Consider the following 16,905-nt stretch of genomic DNA (forward strand, 5'->3'; position numbering starts at 1 on the left):
AAAATGGAGTGGAAACTAAAACTTGGGGGGGGGGGGGGCATCTCGAGCAGAAAAGGCTCGCGAGCAGTGCTAAAAAAACAGATACAATTGAACGGAGAACGGCTCCCCAGATCGAAAAAAAAAAGATATTGCCCCAGTCAAGTCCGATAATCTTTTGCTTTATCGGTTTTTTGGTGGTGGTACATGACCGAGCTTCACTGGCGTGGAGACCTTTTTTGTTGTTAGTGAGAGTACTTGGAAAATATTGAGAGAACTCACGTAGGGCTGTAAGCTGGAGAAGTCGGGCTATAGCCAGGGGACGTCGGAGAACCAGAGAAGTTTGGAGAGGTCGGAGAGTAAGACTGGGGACTAGTAGGAGACCACCCAGGTGAAGTGGGCGTGTACTTGGGTGAAGTAGGTGACGTAGGGGACAAGTGTCGACCGCCACCAAGAGCTGGGCTCGTGGGACTGTAGCTGGGCGACGTGGGGCTGAAAGCCGGGGAGGCGGGAGCTGAAGCTTGGGGACGTCGGGCTGTAGTTTGGCGAAGTCGGCGAAAAGCCGGGCGAAGTGGGAGAATAAGATGGAGACGTAGGTGAGGCTCCATATGCAGGCGACGTGGGCGAGTATGCCGGAGACGTTGGGTTAAAGCTTGGGCTTGAAGGCGAGAAACCGGGAGAAGTCACGAAGCCTGGGCTGGTCAGACCGATACCAGGGGACGTAGGCGAGTAGCTTGAGGTTGGCGAGTAGCCAGGAGACGTCGGGCTGGTGTTGAACGGGCTGGTCGGAGAGTAAGCACCAGGGCTGCGCGCGCCCGGGCTGAATCCACCATAACCATCCGCGTTTGGACGATATTGGCTGAAGCCTCCGGGAGTCTCTGCGCCGGGCTGGCGAATAGGAGAGAAGCTTGCGTCCGGATCTCCAGTAACCATGTAAGGCGAGCTGGCCATGGGCGAGCCAGTATCGTACTCGGTAGAAGCACCAGTAGGGCCCATGCCCTTGTCGTCGATCATAGGGCCACGAGGGTTGGAGACAACAGTGTTAAGCAAGGACTGATCCAGATAGACATCAAATTCTCCCGTTCCAGCGGGGGCCATCTGTCCCAGGATCAAATTTTCTGAGACACCACGGCAGTCATCCAGCTCTCCAAAAGCGGCTGCCTCAAGCAGAATTTCCACGGTCTCTTCGAACGAACAACGCATAAGTGCACCGTTATCTGCACGGTTAATACCGTGACGGGTGACAGGAGTCAAGTAACCGCGAACGGTCATGACATCGACAAGAAGAGCCAAGTGACGGTGGTTGACGTAGGAACCATCGAAGGCCAACACCTGAGTCAACTCACGGAGCACAGCAGTACGGGCAGCCTCAATACCGAACACCTCGAAAATCTCGATGAACTGATTGGAGTAGGTTCGAGTAGCATCAACACCAGGAATGGCAAGGACTGGTGCCAGGGAAGAGCCGCTGGTCTCAAGAACCCATTCCTTGCAGAGAGGATCTGACTTGCTGGTGAAGAGAGTGCCGTCTCGAGGACACGAACCTTACTCTTCTCGTTAATGAAAGCACGTTCGACACCAGGGACACCACGGAGAGTCAGAGTATCGAGCAAGTGCTGCTCCAGCTTCTTCAATGTCACGTCGTACTCAACATCGTCATCGTCATCGTCTTTAGAATCTTGAATTTGACGAATGCGGATGACCTGCTCGTCGGCGTTGTTATCACTGAAAATTACAGCGATATCCCGAGGGTAGGCTTGCTTGATCTTCGAGGCAACATCCTGCACAGTAAGACCCTTATCTAGCAGCTGCGGTCGACTGAGGATGATACGGAGCAGCCACTTGGACTGGTGAGCAATGTCCTCGCCAGCTTCTTCGGGGATGATGAAGTAGGACTCGACCATGTCCCGATCATTCTCAATGACAGTAGACTGGATTTCAGGGTCATAGTAGATCTCAGTGGCCTCGGTAACAGAGCGCAAGCTGGTGTGCTCGACAACACTGCGCAATAACTTGGCGCCCTCCTTTTGACCTGACATGTGGCTTTCCTGGTACACAGTCATAGAAGGGGTCTTGATGTTGGTGGCGACGTTGAGAATTTCCTTGAGACGAGGCACACCGAGAGTAACGTTCTTAGACGACACACCAGCAAAGTGGAAAGTATTCAAAGTCATCTGTGTAGCGGGCTCACCAATGGACTGTGCTGCAAGAACGCCGACCATCTCGCCCGGGTTGGCCTGAGCACGTGCGAAACGCATCTCAATGGCGCCCAGGACGTGTTGGAATGCTAGCTTATTCAGAGAGTAATCTGTGACCAGACGGCGGAAAGCAAGACGGCTGCGCAACTGAGCCTTGAATAGCAGGGTCGCGTTCGTCTGAGCCTCGCGGGAAATCGGATCATCACCACGAACGACTACCAGGCGTTCAAGGAGAGCTTGGACTTGGGGAATGACCTCAGCAGGGTGGAGATCACTGATAGTGCCCTCGCGAATCCGGAAAGTGGTTCGGGCCATCTCTAAAATACGCTGAATGTTAATGGGAAGCTGCATCATTTCCTCGTCCTCCTTGGCCACGGTGCGCAGGAACTCGCGATCCTTGAGAATCGCTTCCCACTCCTCGTCGAAGTATCTCTGGACTTCCGAATCACCTGCGATCTCGTTGGCTTGCTCCAACAACTCAGGGCCAATGGTACGCTCAGGATCCATGACATCGACACGGAAGCGTTCACGGAGCTTCTCATCTGAGCATCGGATGATATCGACACGCTGATTCTCGATATGAGCACCATCAAGACCATCCTCTCCGTAGATGAACTGAATAACATCACCAAGAGAGTTGCGGACAGTTCCATCATACTTGACCATGACTTCTTCCAGAGCCTTGACCAGCTTACGCTGGATATAACCAGTCTCGGCAGTCTTGACAGCGGTATCGATCAGACCCTCACGACCAGCCATGGCGTGGAAGAAAAACTCAGTAGGAGTCAGACCCCGGAGGTAAGAGTTCTCGACGAAGCCGCGGGACTCGGGGGAATAGTCGTCTTTGGTGAAGTGGGGCAAGGTGCGATACTTGAAACCGAAGGGAATACGCTTTCCTTCCACAGACTGTTGTCCCACAACTGCAGTCATCTGGGAAATGTTGATAGTGGAACCCTTGGAACCAGAACGCGCCATCTGAATAGCATTGTTCAAATCCTTAAGAGACTCCTCGGTAGCAGCACCAGCCTCGTCACGAGCGTTGTTGAGGGCACGAGAAACCTTACTTTCAAAGGTTTCACGGACATTCATACCAGGCAAGGCCTCGAGTGTATTGTCAGTAGCGCTTGCAGTGATCTCTTCGACCTCACGCTTGCGCTCACGGACAGCCTCCTCGATCTTGTCAATGGTGTTCCGATCAGGGATCGTATCACCGATACCGATACTGAAACCATTGTGCAGAAGCCAGTAGTTGACAATTCTCTGGGCACCGTTGAAGAAGTTGACAGCAGTGTCCGGTCCATACTCGTTGAAGATGGTGTGAATAACACCACCGCCGCTAGCACCGACGGTCTTCTTGGAGAGCATACCGTATAAGAGCTGACCACCGTGAATTAGCAGGCCACCATCGTTAAGGGGGCTGAATTTCTCGGAGAGTGGAGAGCTGTCCTTGTCGATACGCAGAAGGTTGAGACCAGTAGGGAACGCCATACTAATCATCTGCTTGCCGGTCCATCGCGGGCGAGGCTTCATAATGGCGGGAGGGGGAATGGCGCCATCCCAGTCCGGAACCCAAAGCATGATGTTCATGACCTGATCCTTCGAGAGGAAGACATCGCGACGGCAAATCTTGTAAATACCGCAAAGAGTATCTTGGACAATACCCATAAGGGGACCGTTACGCTGAGGAGAAACAATGTTCTTCGGAACGAGAGCAAGCTCAGCAAGCTCTGCACGGGCCTCCTCACTCTGCGGAACGTGCAAGTTCATCTCGTCACCATCGAAATCGGCGTTGTAAGGAGATGTGACTGAAAGATTCATTCGAAAAGTTGAGAAAGGCATGACGCGAACGCGGTGACCCATCATGGACTCCTTGTGGAGCGAAGGCTGACGGTTGAATAGAATAACATCGCCGTTGTCAATGTGACGCTCCACCTTCCAGCCGTACAGCAGTTGCTGAGCACCGGCACGCTTGGCATGGCGAAGATCAATTCGCTCGCCGTTGTCACGCACGATATACCGGGCACCAGGGTGCACATTAGGGCCATTAGAGACCAAGTACTGCAGTTTCTCAATGTTGTACGGGGTCACGACCTCCGGATAGGTCAAAATCTTTGCAGTGGAGTAGGGAACTCCAACCTCCTCAAGAGACAGGTTGGGATCACCAGTAATGACGGTACGTGCGGAGAAATCGACACGCTTACCCATCAAGTTCTGTCGCAGGCGACCTTCCTTACCCTTGAGACGGCTTCGAAGAGCCTTGACTGGTCGGTTTCCCTTCTGCATGGCCTTCGGTTGACCAGCAATATCGTTGTCCATGTACGTGGCAATGTGGTACTGCAGCAAGGACTCGAATTCACGAATGACGTGCTCGGGAGCACCCTCCACTTCACATCGCTGAACGTTCTGGTTTGCACGCACAATCTCAGCAAGCTTGTAGGTTAAGTCATCCTCACCACGAGAGCCGCTTGTGGCCCCCATCATGACGCTGGGGCGAACAGTGGGGGGCGGAACAGGAAGAACGGTGAGGAGCATCCATTCCGGACGGGCATAATCATTGCTTAGGCCCAGGATGCGGACGTCTTCGTGGGAGATGTTTCGGAAGATGTTGAGAGCCATCAAGGGGGTGATGGTCTTTTTCTCGGGCTGTGCCATCTCGTCCTCCATCATGGCCTTGCTGGGCTTCCATGTGCCCACAAGAGAGATACCGTCCTTCCGAACGGTGGGCTGGGCATTACCGCAACCACCGTGGAAGTGGCCCTTCTGGGACTCCTTCGCAAATTCATCGTCGTCGGGTGTTGGGTCGGCCTCACAGACTAACACGTCCTTGGAAAGTCTCCAGATATGGTCGAAGCGTCGTTTCGGGTCTCGCATACGAAGGGCTTCCAAGAATTTCGAATCAGACTGGTATCAGAGTCAGCAAAACTTTGCCACATTAGATTTGCCATCCCAGAAGGGATGACTAACCGTGTTGGCTTTGATCTTTCCACAGTTGTGGCAGACCGTCTCCAGAAGCTTCTTGATCTTTGTTAAGAAACCTATAAAGGACTCAAGTCAGTACACATGGTCTCCTGTGATGAGGAAATGTGAGTATTTGTCCACCTACCAATGTGAAACACAGGTGAAGCAAGTTCGATGTGGCCAAAGTGACCAGGGCACTCCTTGGGTCCCTCCTCACAGGTCTCGCAGTTATACTGGCGATCAATGGTACCAAGGCGCGGGTCATTGATACCATTAGCGCGAGGGCGCTGGCGTTGTTCATCCTATAGCGTTGCAAGGTTAGAAGTCAGGCGGACCGCAAAATTTGCGATTTGAGGAGAGGAAGAGATCAGTAGGCGCGTACCATAGTCTCAGGATATAAAATGTTGACCACACTCATGCGTTTGATTTCCTCGGGAGAGAAAAGACCAAACTGAATCTCCTTGATGGTGCGCAAAGGCGCCTTGGAGAAAGGAAAGAAAACGTTCGACATTGTGGTGGTAGTTCTTGCGAGAGCACGTCGGGATTCGGTTTTGACGGGTCGGAAAGAGGAAGCGCGGACCTGGCAACAACGAAAGAAGTGATGTCGTTAAAAGCGCAAAAACTGAAGGGACTGGCGGACTCGACGACTCAAAGTCGGTTTAGAACGAGGCAACGATGAAACGAAGGTAGTTGGAAGCAGCTGGCCGGCTGAGGCCTTTGGCAGCCCTTGCCACGAGGGCGCCGGCGACCTAGAGTCCCCGAACGTCACGAAGCCACGAAAAAGGGAGCGAAAATAGGCGCGCAGGGGATTTTCGCGTAAGATAAATCTCCTGAAGAAATATCGCGATGCGGAACGCGATATTCTTGGATGGCAAGGGGATGGGGGGGCGTGTCGGGGAGGTTGAGAAGGAGATGGTGAAGGTTGCCTCACCCGTTGATTGGGGCTCGAGTTTTCCCTGCCTGCACTTAGCGCGCCAGACCTGTCTAGAGGGCATCTTTAGGGGAAGCGGTATCTCTCGGCAAAACTGATATCTCCGTTAGTCGCCCCCGTGTTCAGGCTTAATTCAGGCATCCGCGGGGACCACTTTAGTGCCGTTGCTGACCGCCTTGGATTTCTCTCCGTCCGAGATTCACGCACGCGATGCTCTATACAATGTGACAACCGCTATAAGTGGTTGGTAGCCTAGGCGAGCTCGAATTGATCTGCCCAGACTCAGGTTTGTACTGGATGCTTGGTGCCGACATCCTGGTGGTGCTCCCAGGCTGGGAACTTGATCATTGACTTCGGCAACCCTGTGTGTCGCCGCAATGAATCTGTCCCTCATTGACCCGTTCGTCCTGGCCCAGGACTATCCGGATACGTTGACAGAGACGCTCAGTACGTACGGTCATACTTAGCAAAATATCCAAGCGCTAATAAAGCCAGAATCTGGCCATGCGACATGTCTACGGTTCAATCACACTGGCGACTATCTAGCATCCGGACGGGTTCGTGCACAGCAACTACAGTTGGATAGAATGGGAGGGCAAACAAAATAGAGGCTGACATTACGCTATAGGTGGATGGTACTGTGGTGATTTTCGACATTGAGACGAACGGTGTGGCGCGCAAGCTGCAGGGTCACACACGCCAGATCCAATCAATAAGGTATTATCTCCGGATCCCTCTGATGAAAGGCGATGCTGAACCCCTCAATAGCTGGTCCAGAGATGGACGTTATCTCCTCACCTCATCGCAGGACTGGAAGTGCATATTGTGGGACCTACAAGACGGCTCGCGTATACGAACGGTCAGATTCGAGGCACCAGTCTACATCGCCGAGCTACACCCATTCAACCAGTACGATCCCCTTCTCCCATGCTGTGTGACTCCACAGAAACTAACGTCTTCCTTGTTAGTCTCCTTTTTGTGGCCTCTCTCTTCGAAGACCAACCCGTCCTTGTCGATGTCTCCGGCGACAAACCCAAAAAGCGAATTCTCCCCTCCGCACCCCTCCGTCCTCAATCCACAAACGGTGAAGAAGTCGATCCAGCGTTCGCCGCAAAACAAGCAGCACAAGACGCAAAACACTCAACATGCGTCACGGTTTTCACGTCATTTGGAAACCACATCATTGGAGGGACATCAAAGGGATGGATCAACATCATCGAGACAGAAACCTGCAAAACGATCCACTCCATGCGTCTCTGCAATGGCGTAGTAATCCTCCTCCGTCTCGCCAGCAACGGTCGAGACCTCCTTGTTAACAGCTCAGACCGTGTAATCCGCACAGTCCTACTGCCCGACCTATCCCAACTAGGCATCGGCCTCGAGCCATCAAGCATAAAACTCCACGTCGAGCACAAATTCCAAGATGTCGTCAATCGCCTCAGCTGGAATCACGTTACATTCTCATCAACCGGTGAATTCGTCACCGCCACAACATTCATGAATCCAGACATCTATGTCTGGGAACGCAGCCACGGATCTCTCGTCAAGATTCTCGAGGGTCCACGAGAAGAACTCGGCGTCGTCGAATGGCATCCCCTCCGGCCAATGGTAGTCGCTTGTGGTCTGGAGTCTGGTTGTATCTATACATGGTCAACAGTCAGTCCACAGAAATGGTCCGCCCTAGCACCTGACTTCGGCGAAGTCGAAGAGAATGTGGAGTACGTCGAGCGCGAAGACGAATTTGACGTCCACCCAGCCGAACAGGTTCACCAGCGTCGTCTCGATCTAGAAGACGAGGAGCCCGACGCTGTGACACTCGACCCGGTCAAAGTTGACCTTGACGCGGAGACGGGCAATGTATTCGGCGTTCCTGTCCTCATGGATATATCCGACAGCGAGAGCGGAGAGGATATCATTGCCGTTGGCCCTGGTACCATGCGTCGACGCACACCTGGTGGAGGGAATACAGGTGACAAGGATAGCCAGGCTGGCGCCAATGGTACCTCCCGAGGTGCAGCGCGAAATCGTCGGCGGTGAAAGACATCTATGGTTACGTCTTTCTCTTTTATCTGGTCTTCGGACCACACGAAAATCCATTTGCATCGACATGGCGTTTGTGATTGTGAGGCAGGGTATTTGGCGTTGGGTGGTTCAGGATTTGCTTAGTTGTTGGTGGAGTGGTGCACTCACCCACCTCACGCATTTGCAGTGGAGACAAGAAACTTCAAATACCGAAATTCCGGTATGACACTCATCATTTCCGTTGGCAGAACGCCTCAGTAGCTTAAGAGAGTGCTTGTCTGAGCATTACTAATCAAAAGCATGCTACAAGATCACAATGAGTAGATAGACGTAGATCAAGGCTATTCTATCTTGGGTAGGTAAAAAGGTATGGAGAGATTGCCTGGCGAGCTAGTCGACCAGAGATCTAAAGCGCAAAACCTGGGTATATCAGAAGCCGAAATGTAGTAGACTCGGCAGAAACGCCACATGAAATGCTGAAGGAACGCAAAAAAGTGAAAGGGAAAAGTATGTCTCTCGCCAAGACACGTCGAGTGAAGATCCCTTATGGGCATGAAGTCGTCCACTGAGCCGGTCAATGGATATCGGATCAGGGCAGAACTCTATTCGAAAAGAAGCCCAATAGTTGCAAGGTGCAACAGAGCAGTCGTAAAGTCACCTTTTGGAAGCTGGCTATAAGTCATGAGACTTCCAAAGATGTTTGAGAGGACTCTGTATACGGGATCCAGCAGGAAGCGGGCACAGCTCGCCTTGATGGGAGTTGCTGTTGCTCGCAAAGCTCTGAATCCTGTTGGATTGATGACCTGCATCATTGAAACCCTTGTCTCGCCAGGTCATGATGGAGGTTTTGTGACTGAAGGTATAATGCAGTGATCTATGTCTTGTGGACAGACACAGACTAGTTGGCGAGCGGCTTGCGCGCCTGGTAGATATGCAAGATGTTGTAACAATGAAGATCCTTATTGAAAGCCTCCGCCTTGACATCCTGTGCAAGGCGCTGAATTTTGTCAAGAGGCCAATCGTAGACGCGACTGAAAGGAGCCAGGCTCAGGGATTCGACACTCTCCGATATGGCAAGGTTGTACCAACGAGCAACCTTTTTCTCATGCTCATCTTCGTGCCAGGGGTTCATGGGCAGGCCTACCATCTGGTGATCAATTTCCGTGAAGCCAGCTTCTTGTAAATTGCGAATCGTCTCGCGTGAGCTGTGCTCCAAAGGTCGCTGTCTGTCTTCCGTTGCGCGCTTCAATGCAGAATACCAGTGTCGAAGGGCAAGACCACCCAAGGACCTATCATCACAGCGCGGCTCGAAGTCGATCTCCACCTGCTCAAACCAGGCGCCCGGGCGAAGATGGTTGAAGACACGCTTATAGAGACTCGGCCAGCTCATGACGCTCCCGCTGCCCATCTGCATGTGAATCAGGTCCCAGGAGTCCTCGCCCATGGCCCAGGGACTTTCAAAATCGAAAGGGGCGTAGAAATCGCAATTCTTCGGGCGGTTTTGCGGTTGGATCGGCGCAAGGTCAACGCCGACTACGAAGGAATCGGGGTACTTGTTGGCGACTTCGATGCTCCAGATTCCTGTGCCACAGCCGAGGTCCATTATACGTGAATTGCTTGGATGGGGTGCGTATATTAAGCCGTCTTGGGCGCGGGCGGTGGTGAGGAGCTTATGAAAGATATCGAGGCGATCTTGCTCTTCGTCGTCGCATGGAAGCATATAGATGCCCTTGCGATAGCCATGGTACAAGCGACCGTTCTCTGAATATGCTGGGTATTTTTCGGGTATCCTGCGATCGCGTGAGGTCAGTCACTGGGCCCTCCATCGAAACTATTTGGACGTGCAAATGTGACCCAAGCTGGCGAAACTTACTTGCGATTGGAGATTATGACGGGAGGTGATGAACGGGATGCATGCGAAAGCTGCGAAGAATGAGACGCGACCGAGCCATTACTGGTGAAGCGCCCCATTGGACCACGGTGGTCCCTTTCCGTGGGATCTCGGTCTGTGATGGCATAGATATCCATGGCAGTAGAAGTCTGCCTTGAGCGAGCCCGCTCGCCTACTGGTACGGACTGAGCATGACTGTAGTACCTCAAGTGTCCAACATCGCTAGTAGCCGTCGACTCAGACTTGTACCTCTTCGGCGGAGGTGGGGACACCATTGGGGGCAGCCGCCGGCGAAACCCGTGATCGTGTTCGTCTGAAGGCATCACCGGATATTAGACCGAGCGTGCTCTAATGTTGAGGATGCGCTCGCAACTCCAAAGCTAGAGCGTGGAGGGAGGGCGTTCGATCAATGATCACATGTGAATGACAGCATCGATCGAACTAGCCGAGAGAAGAAACCAGAAACCAGAAACAAAGGAAACCAGCAGCTGAAATGCAGCAGCATGCAAGGGTGACCCATATAAATACTCCGAGCCGAGCAACGATCCGCTGAGCTATGCGCGAGGATCGGGGGGGGAAAGCCCAGAACCAAGGACGAGTTGGCCTTTTAAGGTTGTGTAGCCGCTGGGCTGGTTCGGTGGGGACGAAGTAAAAAAAGGTCAAGGGCAGAAAGACTCTAGGGGGGAAAAAAAATAAAGGTAGGAAATGAGGCAAGCGACAGAAGTACAGGGGCCTTCTATACCATTGTACCATTTCCCCCATCAGCAAATGCCCAGGCTCACCAATGCCCGGGTACCAAAATCCCAGCCGATTTCAATCGCCAAATCACCCAAACCTCTCCAGACCCTCGGGTTCGACCGTGCATTCACGGTGCAAGTCAAATTGGATCCCGGATCCTCTTTGAATCTGGGTCACTCGAGACTCCTTCCCCTCTTGTCCTCGAGCGATCCAGTCTCCACCGACGGTCCGCTCGTCCCGCCTGGGCCTGGTCCAAGCCATCGGGCATGGTTCACCTCTATTCTCGAGCCATCAACATGACGAGTGTCGGGTCAGGTCTCCCCTGTCCGAGCTGATCATCCCTGTAGTGTTCCCCCCTCTCCAGACTCCTGGGTCGCCCGATGCAACGCTATGGATTGGCTCTCAGTGTTCTCTATTCAGCGTGTGGTCGGTCACCCACTGCCTCGGGACCCTCCTGACTCGGTCCAACACCTACGCTAAGGACTATCACGTCTTCGCCTGACACCGGCCAAGACTCCCTTTTTAGCGCAAGCTTAGCGTTTCAGCACGTCCCAATGGGTTGTCGCCTGCAATAACCCCCCCCCCAATGGTCCCAGCCGAGGAAAAGAATCCCATGGGATGCCTGTCCAACACATCAGTTCCACCAATGCCCCGAACCAGAATCGTCCACGACTCTGGACATGCGGTCTCACTGCCCGGGCTTGTGGATCGTGTCCCGCTCGGGGGACCTCCGGGGCAACTAGCTTGGGGTTCGCTGACTCTGTACTGTCCTTGCAGACGGAGATTTGCAAATCACGGACCCCACTTCGCTTACTGCATAGGAATTTGCCTGGTGACCTATCGTTGTGTCGATCCGATCCAGTGCCTCGGGTCGCTCCTGGTCGTTCTAAATGTCCACACATCTGAGTCCGCTTCTTCTTCGTCTCGCGGAAGAGGACTGGTTGAAGAACCGGAGAATCCCTACATGAGGCCACACAACCACACGGCTGCCCAATTTATAGACCTGAGGCATCTCCCACTCGGAGACCTACAATGCGTAGTATATGGAAGAACAACCTATTAAGAAAGCCGATGAAAACAGCCGTGGAAGGCTGAAATGGTCCTCAGGATAAATGCACAACGATACAAATAGAGAAGACCAAGTAGCTCGAGAATCGAAGAATCCAGTTTGGAGCTCAATGGCGGTCGGTGTACCTGTAGTCACCGCATTGTATACAATGCGGTGACGGGAAGCCCCACGTACCAGGAATTTTTTTTTTTTTAGCGCCTGACCTCCATACAGAGAACCACACCGGACATTTTCAATTAGCTGTGTGTTGCGGCGATCGACACGATTTATTGGACCTCAGATATTGCCTCAATATCCTGAGACTCCCGCGCAAGTGCTGATCCACTGCGCCTCTCAGCCACGGGCGACACATTAGCCGCGTACGGGATACGGCGTACGGCGTACAGTACAAGTCTATATCGCTCGACCTTTGGAAAATGCATACACTTCAAGCCGTCGCCTCCTCGTCCCTGGGTCTGCCGGCTGATAATTATATTTACAGCATCGCGGCTTCTGCGGGATGCTTCGCTGCTATCTCGTCCGATGATTCACTGCGCGTCTTCGACGCTTCGAATCTCGATAGCGTATCTGTGATCTCGAACAAGACTCATGATGGCGTCTCTTCACTGCGCAGCTATACCGCTGGTGAATCCCAGCTGCTGGTCACTGGAGGCCGCGAGGGAAAGGTGAAGGTATGGGATGTTCGGTCCGGCAACGCGGTGGTCGAGTTGGAAACGGGTAAGTCGGTTTTGGTTCCTATTGTGTCTTCCGGCTTTTGTCCCTGGTGGATTTGGAAATGTACCTATACTTCCCTGCGGATCTGCTGGAGGATTGGCAATCGGGCAGGTCTCTCGGTGTCGGGATATTCCTACGTCATGGGTCCACAGACGGCCGTAGAGATATTTCATTTGGGGGGTACATATGGGCTAATGGGTCGCGTGTACAGCGAGAAACGCTCCTGTGCTTTCTGTGGCTTGTAATCCGGAGACAAACTCGATTGTTGCGGGTACGGAGCTCGTGTCTTCACAGGCTGTTGTTGCATTTTGGTAAGTGCTTTCCCAGCCTCCACTGGAGCAGCTCTGGCAAGATTGTTCCGGAGACGATCCATCTTCCCATATCCTCCCATGTGTCAGAAAGGCAAATTCCTGGGTTCATGGTTTGAGGTACTTACTCAAATAGGGATATCAGATCACCCCAAGCACCCCGTCTCCAATATGTGGAGAGTCACAATGACGATATTACAGAGGTAAGCGTGTACAAGCCGGCTACGAGTCCCTGCGCCACGATTGATCTCGAGACAAGCGCTAATCAGACGGTGTCCTGCGTGTCGTACAGCTTCAATATCACCCGACCCGCAGCAACATCTTACTATCTGGTAGCACAGATGGCCTTGTCAACATCTACGACACAACAGTAACAGACGAAGACGAAGCTCTTGTCCAAGTCATCAACCACGGCTCAGTCCACCATGCTGGCTTCCTATCCGAGCGCACTATATTTGCGTTGAGCCACGACGAGCATTTCTCCGTGCACCCAGCCACAGACCCGGACGATGCTACGCAGGGGCCTGAGCCCGTGCATTTCGATGATGTGCGCGAGCCACTGGGCTGTGAGTATGTTGCTCAGCTCTGCATCGGCAGTCAAGGGCCATATATCGCGGCCGGAAACAAGATGTATGTATAGCTGAGAGCGGGGAGGCTTCCCGAGCACGTATCTTGAGTTTGCTGCTAATCCACTGTGTAGTGATCAGCGTTTGGATCTAGTTCCGCTTGTTTCTAGCCCCTCGTGGCAGTTTGACAAGGACAATCTCTGGCGTCTTCCTGGTGCCCATGGCGAGGAGGTTGTGCGCTCTATCTACTTGGATGAACAGGTCCGTTTTGACATATTATTTTTTCTGATGGACTTGAGGCTTACAATAGGTTTTTTTTTAGAGTCAATCGGTTTTCACTGGCGGTGAGGATGGGTACGTGCGCGCATGGAAACCCGCAGGTGGCGAGGAGTCCCAAGGTCAGGCCGGATCTGGGAAGACATCGCGGAAGGATAAGAAGCAGAAGGATCGTTTCAAGCCGTACTAAGGCAGACGAATGCAGCTTCGGCGATTATCCTCGGTTTTGTAGCATTGGGATATGTCAACAATAGACAGTAATCAAAACTTCCAAATACTTTCTTCCGACTATGAACAACTCTCAAATACCATTAAATAATATCTAAAATTGAATTGACTTACTATGGTTAGTTATGACATATCCTTTTTTGTGAGGATGGGAACCATGATGTACATGTATTTCATGCTCTCACCATACATTCAAGTCCTAGTGCTAGACGCCCAGAGACTCTACAATCACAATTTGGCTCAATGGTGCGTTTAGCTGGCGAAGAAAATGTAAAACACTCCAGTACTTTTAAATAAAGCAAAAGACTCAATGCCAAGAAATTTTTTACAGACCCAAAGGCCTGTGAAAAGGTTGCGCTTCATACCTGAGGAGGGTTACTCAAAACAGGTTAGCGGGTCATCGGAGCTCCTGCGCTCTTTTCGGCTTCACCAGATCCTCCTCCACGCTGGACCACTCCAATCGCGACGGTCCACGCTCTACACGCCTCGGGTACCGGAATCCTGATAAGCGGATATACGCCAGTAATGTTGGCAGATGCCCTTCGGCCTATTCTCTAGTCGATCACATTGAAACGTCGCCGACCGACCAATCTCTCACTCCAACCCACCGCAGCGCTCTGTCCAGCCTCTAAACCTTGCCATTCACAATGGCTTCTCCAAGCCAAACACAAGGCTCTGCGCCAGCCACACAACCTCTCACTCCACCCGCAGAGTCTTCCTCAGCAGCCAACGGCGTCTCCGCACCGGCCGCATCCCAAACGCCCGCCATGCCATCTACAGCCCCTACCACATCAACCGCACAACAACCACCACCCATTCCTGGAACATCGCTCCAAGATAGCGGCAAGTCGCGGCGTCCGCGCGATGTCCGTCTCGTACATATGCTCCTCGCCTCGCTCGGCGTAACAGCCTACCAAGACCGCGTGCCTCTCCAACTCCTCGACTTCGCCTACCGCTACACCTCCAACGTCCTGCAAGATGCAGTGCATCTCGCGACGGAAGGCTACGCCAGCGCTGTCGAGGGCACAACGGGAGGAAAAGGCTCGTCTTCTACGGAAGTCAACAGTGTCTCATTGCCTGCGCTGCGGCTGAGTATTGCGTCTCGACTACATTATCAGTTCCAGACTGGGCTGCCGAAGGAATTTTTGATGGATATTGCATCTGAGAGAAACCGAATTGCTCTTCCTGGTGTCTCTCGGGGATTCGACGCGGCTGCTGCGCCTAATGGGACGGCTCCGGGGTCTGCGAATCAGAGTGTTATGATGGCGGGCATGAGGTTGCCGCCTGAGAGATTCTGTCTTACGGGGACCGGGTGGAATTTGAAGGACGAGTGGGATAGTGAGGGCGAGGAGGAGGTGGAGGAGGAGGAGAATATGCCCGATGCGCCTCAACAGCAAGCCAAGGAGGGTGCGGGTGCTAAGGCGGAGGATGAAGGGGATGAAGATGAGGATGGCAAGATGGAGGATATCTTCGGTGAAGATACGGCTATGGGGGGGAACAGGCGAGGGAGACGAGGACCAGAAGATGAATGATGCTTAAGTTTAAGCTGGCTCTTTTTCCCCCTTGTTTTTTATTGCGTCAAAATCTGGGTTGGACGGTGTTACTGGTGCCTGGTGTTGTGCCATTTACAAACACTTAGAAGGGTCGCTTCTGCAACCCAGAGAGAGTGTTGGGCCTTCTTTTCATGCCGAGGACTTTGCAAAGCTTGAGATATACACGAACTGACGGGTCACAAAGTGTCAGTTCCAGAGAATATAACGGAGGTGATGGATAATATGGTCACTGAAACCAAGCATGCTTTCAAGTTCTTATATACTGTACATAATCGAGTGTCACCCCGTCATCCCAATTCGGGATGAACATGCAACAAATGCCCTGAATAACGCCTTGTTTTTCCCGTTGTACGCCGTGAGGAGAGAAGACATGTGAGCTCCGCATCTAGTCATGACCGGGCGGGAACTGTCGCCTGGGATCCACCCGGACAAAAAGTGCCCAGAGTAGGATGCTCATAAAGCGATAAAATGCTGAGCAGAGCGACTTTCATCTCAGCAGTCCAAGCCGAGTCCACTGAATCAAGAAAATGAACCCAGACGTCAACTCAAAAGAGATATACACCCGCGTGAAAGCGGTGGTCAAGAAAAGAAGAAGAGAGAGGGATATCAAAAGTAGAGTCGATCACCTCCCCTGAGCCTGCTGACGTTGTCGCTCCTCATCTGCCCTCATCATGCGAATGACCTCCTCGCGGCGCTGCTCAACCTTGGCCAGGTCCACTTCCTTCGCACGTCTCCGCTCCTCGTATGTTGCGAACCACTCCTCGCGTGCTCGGTCTTCTTCCTCAGGATTGTTTGCATGAGCGAGCATACATGAGTTCATGGCAAGGCGCTGTTGCCGGCATACCCAAGTAGCGGTGACAGTTCGGTTGACGGCGCATTCGGCGAAGGCTGGATGTGATTGAGTTAGTCTACCTCTTCCGTGGTTGATGCGGAGTGTCGGATAATGCACTCGGTCCAGTTCGACGGACGTGAGATGATGAGTGATAGAGAGAGGATTGAGCTGTGACTAAAATCCAGTAGGGATTGTACATACCCTTGATTTCAGGAGCGCAGTGGCTACGTACGCGCTTGTAGTAGAGCTTCTTGACTTCTTGTTCCTGGGCCGCTGACAGCGGCATAGGGTTGCGGAGATTGTATTTGCGAGGCGTCGACGGTGTTGATGAGGTATCAGTGGATGCAGCTGATGTAGCCATTGGGAATGAGAAGCTCGATCTTGCGGATCGAGGTCAAGATAGGTGTAGATCGGAGGTAGATGAGACGTCGGTGGTTGGGGGTGGTTCGGCAGTCCGGCTTCAATGGCCAGGTGACGAGAGAATTATCACTGAAGTAAAGCGACAGAAATAAATTGAAGCTATGACTTCACTTGGAAGCAGTTTTTCGCCCACGATAGAGAAAGGCTTAGAAAGTGGGAGTCGAGATCTGTTGATGCGGAGCGCGAGGGACCGAGTGACGGGCGGAGAGCCCAAGGCGGAAGCAG

At 52.7% G+C, this 16,905-nt stretch overlaps 6 protein-coding genes across 6 annotated transcripts; 3 read left to right on the forward strand and 3 right to left on the reverse strand.

The window, feature by feature from the left end:
- Positions 1-348: 348 nt before the first annotated feature.
- N7477_002419 (DNA-directed RNA polymerase II subunit RPB1) lies at positions 349-5,643 on the reverse strand (the record flags this gene model as incomplete). Its single annotated transcript, XM_056964082.1, has 5 exons — positions 349-1,464; positions 1,521-5,075; positions 5,139-5,209; positions 5,278-5,434; positions 5,515-5,643. The coding sequence occupies 5 exons, from the start codon at positions 5,641-5,643 to the stop codon at positions 349-351; spliced, it is 5,028 nt and encodes a 1,675-aa protein (XP_056824035.1).
- Positions 5,644-6,440: 797 nt separating this feature from the next.
- N7477_002420 (Set1-mediated histone H3-K4 methylation subunit Swd1) lies at positions 6,441-8,100 on the forward strand (the record flags this gene model as incomplete). The annotated part of the gene is made up of 5 exons (XM_056964083.1): positions 6,441-6,510; positions 6,559-6,620; positions 6,692-6,780; positions 6,832-6,972; positions 7,032-8,100. 5 exons carry the CDS (start codon positions 6,441-6,443, stop codon positions 8,098-8,100), a joined length of 1,431 nt encoding a protein of 476 aa, XP_056824036.1.
- Positions 8,101-8,983: 883 nt separating this feature from the next.
- N7477_002421 (class I SAM-dependent methyltransferase) lies at positions 8,984-10,299 on the reverse strand (the record flags this gene model as incomplete). The annotated part of the gene is made up of 2 exons (XM_056964084.1): positions 8,984-9,875; positions 9,959-10,299. 2 exons carry the CDS (start codon positions 10,297-10,299, stop codon positions 8,984-8,986), a joined length of 1,233 nt encoding a protein of 410 aa, XP_056824037.1.
- A 1,900-nt stretch (positions 10,300-12,199) lies between these two features.
- On the forward strand, positions 12,200-13,837 carry N7477_002422 (WD40 repeat domain-containing protein; the record flags this gene model as incomplete). The annotated part of the gene is made up of 6 exons (XM_056964085.1): positions 12,200-12,500; positions 12,709-12,808; positions 12,942-13,008; positions 13,098-13,435; positions 13,506-13,632; positions 13,694-13,837. The coding sequence occupies 6 exons, from the start codon at positions 12,200-12,202 to the stop codon at positions 13,835-13,837; spliced, it is 1,077 nt and encodes a 358-aa protein (XP_056824038.1).
- Positions 13,838-14,522: 685 nt separating this feature from the next.
- N7477_002423 (putative transcription initiation factor TFIID, 31kD subunit) lies at positions 14,523-15,407 on the forward strand (the record flags this gene model as incomplete). Its single annotated transcript, XM_056964086.1, has 1 exon — positions 14,523-15,407. The coding sequence occupies one exon, from the start codon at positions 14,523-14,525 to the stop codon at positions 15,405-15,407; it is 885 nt and encodes a 294-aa protein (XP_056824039.1).
- Positions 15,408-16,050: 643 nt separating this feature from the next.
- Positions 16,051-16,621, reverse strand: N7477_002424 (uncharacterized protein; the record flags this gene model as incomplete). The annotated part of the gene is made up of 2 exons (XM_056964087.1): positions 16,051-16,316; positions 16,462-16,621. The coding sequence occupies 2 exons, from the start codon at positions 16,619-16,621 to the stop codon at positions 16,051-16,053; spliced, it is 426 nt and encodes a 141-aa protein (XP_056824040.1).
- Positions 16,622-16,905: the final 284 nt, after the last annotated feature.

The sequence above is a fragment of the Penicillium maclennaniae genome (assembly GCF_028827695.1).
Source record: "Penicillium maclennaniae strain IBT 15551 chromosome Unknown utg000003l:1.0-5670915.0:1.0-5674809.0, whole genome shotgun sequence".
In the NCBI taxonomy this organism is placed as follows: Eukaryota; Fungi; Ascomycota; class Eurotiomycetes; order Eurotiales; family Aspergillaceae; genus Penicillium; species Penicillium maclennaniae.